Source organism: Atta cephalotes, assembly GCF_000143395.1.
Source record: "Atta cephalotes unplaced genomic scaffold scaffold00025, whole genome shotgun sequence".
Taxonomy (NCBI): domain Eukaryota; kingdom Metazoa; phylum Arthropoda; class Insecta; order Hymenoptera; family Formicidae; genus Atta; species Atta cephalotes.
In genome coordinates this window covers 3,048,971-3,054,622 of record NW_012130089.1, presented here as the reverse complement: position 1 = coordinate 3,054,622, position 5,652 = coordinate 3,048,971, and the positions used below count along the sequence as shown (strand labels likewise).

General features: G+C 38.9%; 1 protein-coding gene across 1 annotated transcript; it reads right to left on the bottom strand.

Moving 5' to 3' along the window:
• Window positions 1-304: 304 nt before the first annotated feature.
• Window positions 305-5,310, bottom strand: LOC105620305. Its single transcript, XM_012201809.1, has 3 exons — window positions 5,107-5,310; window positions 1,341-3,699; window positions 305-733 (listed from the first exon to the last, which is right to left on the bottom strand). The coding sequence occupies exons 1-3, from the start codon at window positions 5,308-5,310 to the stop codon at window positions 585-587; spliced, it is 2,712 nt and encodes a 903-aa protein (XP_012057199.1). The 3' UTR covers window positions 305-584.
• Between the last annotated feature and the right edge of the window lie 342 nt (window positions 5,311-5,652).

The window sequence follows — 5,652 nt, the reverse complement described above, 5'->3', positions numbered from 1 at the left end:
AAAAGTGTCTTGGGGGGGAAAGGGGGTACACTTTCTTTTTTTACTTACTGATTTTTATACACGCAATTAAAACTACTTTCTATTGCTGAAGTTTCAACATCATAGCATATTTTAACATACTTTAAATATTTATATATATATATATTATCCGTATTATTTTATAAAGAGATTTGCAAAACATTAGCGAATTATATAATTTAGTTTCGATCTTTTCAACAGAATAGGATTGTCGTAAACGATTTTCTCTTGAACATCGTTTTTCTTTCCTAATATATAGATATGCAAAAAATTGAACTTAGCTTAAATTACACAACACATACTTAACTAGCTCCAGACGATTCATCCGCTTGCCAGATATTTGCATAAGCTGAACGTCATTGAGTGAATACTATAATACATAGTGTAGAGTGGTAATGTGATCAAGCTGCATTCATTAAATCTTTGACAAGCGAATGGATACAATTTCAAAATCGACATTAATTAGTAGAAAAGGATATCTCTATATATATGTATGTATAATGTATAACTTCGTTTAAAACGATTATAAGTTAATTGTCATGAAAAACTTATTTAACGTAGCAGCGTTAAACAACCACGGCACTAGAGGCCATCGTGTTAAGTCCGCAAGTGCCATCCCCGCGGTAAACTCTGTAGTATCCCTGTTCGCCCCAAGATTTTCCCCAGCTGTTCTTAATGATCCAATACGGTAGGTTTTTGTGGAAAAGTGGATAGCCTGAAAGAATATTTGAATATATGTCATCTATATACATCGCACTCAATATTAATATTAAGTTATAAACCTTCGAAAAGATGTATGAAAAAATGTAGCATCTCTTAAAAACGTTGATTTTTAGTAAAATACGTATTCTTGATTTCTCTCTCTCCCTCCTCTCCCCTCCTCTCTCTCTTCTGTTTATTATATATATATATATATATATATATATATACGTTTTATATATATATATACGTATTAGCAATAGATACAAAAATATCAGATTATTAAGTTGTAAAATCATAAATATCCAAGATGATAATTAAAATTAATTCCTCTGAATCTTTGTGGAAAAGAAAATACAATATGAGCTCTACTTTTTTTTTACTATGTTTTTCAAATATTTTTCAACCGTGTTTAAAACTATCTTTACAGAAATCTGATTCTGACCAATTTAATTTATAATTTATAATTTTTTATAATGAAAGGCAGTAATTGATTGCTTATTGTAAATATTAAAAACTGTTATTCAGTGCTCTTAGTATTCTAAATAAGTAATTAATTATTGTCTTTCCAATAATAAAGTGATCAATATTAAATTAGAAAGGTATTTTAATGCGATACGTACGACTTGTGCCATATCCGACGATTAGCACGCCATGATTCAGATTCTTGGGGTTGCACAGGAATTTGAGGGGATGCGAGACGCCACCCATATAAAATTGCATGGCATTAGCATTAATGCCGATGGCGATTGGACCGTTTTGCACCAACCATTGTGCTATTTGCGTCTCGTTCGATGTGACGTTGACAGCGGAGGCCAATTCTACCTTTACCAAATTCTGCTTGAAATGGCACTTTTCGTTTTCTGCCTCATACGGATAGTCTGACTCCAGTTCGAGACCGCCCAGCTGCTCAATAGCTCTATAGGCATTATCGGGTAGGCCACCGTTACAGCCTTCATCAAGATCATCACAGTCTACCAGTTCCTGTTCGGATAGAGACAACAGCTGGCCGTGCTTGATTGCATATTGGCCCTCGACGTTACCCGTCACCGAGAAGGCCCAGCACGAACCGCATTGGCCTTGATTCTTCACGGGAGTCACAACGCCCTTTTGTCGCCAATCGAAGCTGGGTGGTAGATCGATATCAGGAATCTCAGCTTTAGGCAGAGGTATCTCGTTCTCCGATTGTAAGTCGGGTCGTAGACCAAGATAACGTGTGCGGAATTCTTTTTGCGACACGTCGGCGAACATGTTTACGCCGTAGATGCCGGTTCCCTGCTCGTTCTCACGCAGCATCTCTATGAAATTGAGATTCTCGCGGAATATTTTAAATCGCAGATTCTTCTCCTCTGACGAGGAGTATGTCCGATTGTAAGTCGTCACAAAGTTGTCGAATAACCGCTCGGCCTTCATGTCCTCGGAAATTTGCAGCATCTTTTTACTGTAATTAATACCGCGCAGGGACCGTTTCCTTCTGCTATTTTCTGGGGGAGGACACGTGACCGTTATTTCAGGTGAACCGTTATCTTGCCATGGTCGCGACCACACCTCTATCAGACACTCTTTCACCTCGCTTCCTTCCAGCAACTTGCAATTATCCTTGACGCCTTTTGAACAATCACTATCGCCCAATTTGGCTTTGATCTTGTAAAGTTTACCAGCGACCACCTGGACACTCGCCTCGGTGATTTCTACTATGAGCGGCTCGTTCGGACTGTCTGATTCTGCGGAAACTTTTTGCAAAGCTTTTTGAGCAAAGAGTTGAACATCAGGATTGTTTATGGACGTTGTTGTGGGAGCACCAACCAAGTTCGGAACAGGCTCCGAACGCTTCCTTCTGTTATTAACGTTTCCTCTGTCCTTTATCTTTTCGAGTTTCAGATCCTCCACGGAAACCTTCTTTCGCAGAAATTTCTCTTCCTTGACTTCCTTCATAACTCCATCTGTATTGGGTGTAGCATCTTCCACTTTGACAGGTAGATCAAAGTCCTCTAAAAATTCTTTGAATTCTTTTGCCTTGTCCGTAAAACCCAAGATTTTTTCGTCGTCCTGACTCTTATTCAATACTATCTTCATAATAGCAGATTCTGTAACTTCAGCTTCCTTGGGTTCCTTTGAGGGAGTCGAAGGCGCGAGGGTATAATTATCCAAAATTTCCTTCAAGCCTTCATACACATCGGCCATCTCAGTGTGGGACGGTTGTCCTTCGGTATACTTGACTGTCACAAAGGATTCGCTTTCCAAATTTGATCTCTGCGTTTGGTAAATGGTACTGGACATGTTCTCGGAATCTGTACAGTTGTTCTTAGTAATTTTGAGGGATGACTGTTGCCAAGGTCGTTGCTCGAATGTGACCAAGCACAACTTGGTTGGAACGGTCGTTCGCAATGGACATTCTTGCTCCTGTTCTAAGGCGTTTTTGAGACATTCAGATTCGCCTATCAGCAATAACAGCTGATATTCTATCACGTTGGATGAGACCGGTACCGAACGGGTGACTCTTACGATGCTCATTAATTTGTGCTTGTAATCGCTCGTGGTTTGCTCGTCCATTGATCTCAATGCTTGGTCGCCGAAGGCTAGGAGACCTGGTAGATTCGGATTCAACTCGTACGGACAACCTGGACAATAGTTGTTCCCAGAAGCGCGCATAGCAATGAACGGTCTAACGTTCTCATCGCCAGTCTCCTGAATCTCGTGATCCAGTTCCACGCTTCGATTATTGTTCACTTGTTCGGTCAGATTCTCCTGAGTGACCTGAGTGTCCTCCTGCTCCTGATAATTCTGCTGCTCCTGTGACATATCATTCTGCGCATCAGCTGGATAGAAGTACATGCACTGAATGGAATCATTCAGTGTCTCTATGTCGCCGTACTCGTCTTGCTTCAAATCAATAGTACAGGCCTCCCTAGGACAGGACTCTGTTCCACATATTGGACTCAAATCGTACGTGAATTTGTATACTTTGTAAGGTGGTTCATCCTGCAATAATAATAAAGTTATTTACATGAGAAATGAAACGCAAATTATTATCTTAAAACTAAACAGACTTATTGATATCATTATTATTGACTAAAATAATAAATCTTGTTTACAATTTTAGTTATTGCAGCAATTATTCTATTGTTGAAACTAGAAAGCATAATATTGTGTACTTAAAATCTGTTGCGCAGTAATATCAGTTTCTACATTTCTTTAGCTAAGTCTTCAGCTTGGCCTGAGTACAACTTGGCCTGATAACCCAGACCGTTATTATCTCAGTTTATCATTGCGTCCGAATATATACATAGAAACGTATGTACCTTGACACGCATTAATACATTTGCAATACGCATATTGATATATATGTCACATGATCAGAGAAATAAAACGAAATATTATCTTATCCCTGTTTTTCAGAAGCAGTTGTGCTTAATATCATCCTTATCAAGGAAATAAAATAATGACAGAATGCAGAACAGTTAACAATTTTTTAGCTTTATTAAAAACAAATTGCAATTTTGATATATTTCTTTTTTTCTAAATAATGATGTCAATTATTTACATCAATTGAGTATTACGTAAAACATTGCATTCTCGAAAGAATTCAGTAAATAATATCTCCTTAAGATCGATAAAAACATCTCGTGATTCTCAGAGAAGAACGTTCATTAAACATGTTCTTTCCAAGAAAACAAATCAAAATCATTATAATCATGCAATTACTTGACATCTTCCTTGATTAGAGTCTTATATCTTTCATGCCATAAGATTATCTATAAATAGAATCAAACACATGCAATACTTATAATTCATTCTTTACTGCATTAAAAAATAAAAAAATCTTGTTACCTTTAGAACTTTATCAAACTTCTTTGTGACATTCCCAAATAATTATTTTGAAGAAAAAAGAAATTATTACTATGTCTATACTAATAATAATATAATCCAATTGCTCAATCCTTGACCTCATTACAATTTAATTTTCATCACATTGATAATAGCAATTAATTCACAATTTAATTTTCATCACATCGATAATAATCTGACGACCTTAAATGTTCATAGGAATCTCATCTTCACTTTCTGCAAATATTTAATTATTTATTCGAAGAAGTTAAACTGCGCAGCAGAAAAAATTATCCTCCACCTTTCAACGCTACATGTTGCAAACTTGAGACGCATTATATTTGTAAGCAAGGTCTTTCTCGTTGCTGTCATCACCAAACAAAGAAATTAGCTCATTGAGTCATGTCAGCATTGTCTATATCGTGACACTCATACGACTGCGTCAAAAATGAAAACAAAAGCGCTGCAAGGGGGCATGCAATCGAAACGTCCCCCAATTTTCCCCGAAATATCCTGAATCTCCGTGGAAGTCGCGCAATGTCGAGTGGGTACACGACTCACCAATTCCTGCGCGTTTATTAGATTGCCATGCGCGTACAAGTGATGCGTCGGAGAGTGATCGTTCAGGGCTCTCCACGCCTTCTCCGAGAGTTGCGACGGTACCCGGTTCAGGGGGATGTTCACCGGGTTCGACCGCACCATCTGTGCGACCAAGCAGGCCAGGTAGAGGAGCGCGAGGTAACCCGCGCGACTTCGTTCTGCCATTTTGCGAGACGCGCGTCGTCGCGCTCAACTCTGCTCAGGATCGACCGCACTAAACTCTCGAATGACAGATCAGGACTATCTATAAACGATCTCTGACTGTCAGCGACTGACTGACGCTCAGACGTTCCGTGATTCGCGTATCTGTCGTCTGTCCCTCTCACTCCTCGTAGCCACTCTCAGCTGCACTGGATTACCCTGGATTACCCTTCCAAACGCTCGAAAAGAGACGGATGATGATCGGGTACTATCGAAACCTATGAGAGAAAGAGAGAGAGAGAGAAGGAAGTGCAGAAGATGCACCACGGAGTAGATTTCTTTTTTTTTAGTGGCGGAAGTAATTAG

What these genes read in the sequence shown, in the direction of transcription:
- LOC105620305 (XM_012201809.1), bottom strand. Translation starts at nt 5,310, where the DNA reads ATGGCAGAACGAAGTCGCGCGGGTTACCTCGCGCTCCTCTACCTGGCC. An exon ending in TAATAAACGCGCAGGAATTG is followed by an intron (nt 3,700 to 5,106) that starts GTGAGTCGTGTA and finishes TTATTATTGCAG; the next exon opens with GATGAACCACCTTACAAAGT. An exon ending in CGTCGGATATGGCACAAGTC is followed by an intron (nt 734 to 1,340) that starts GTACGTATCGCA and finishes ATATTCTTTCAG; the next exon opens with GCTATCCACTTTTCCACAAA.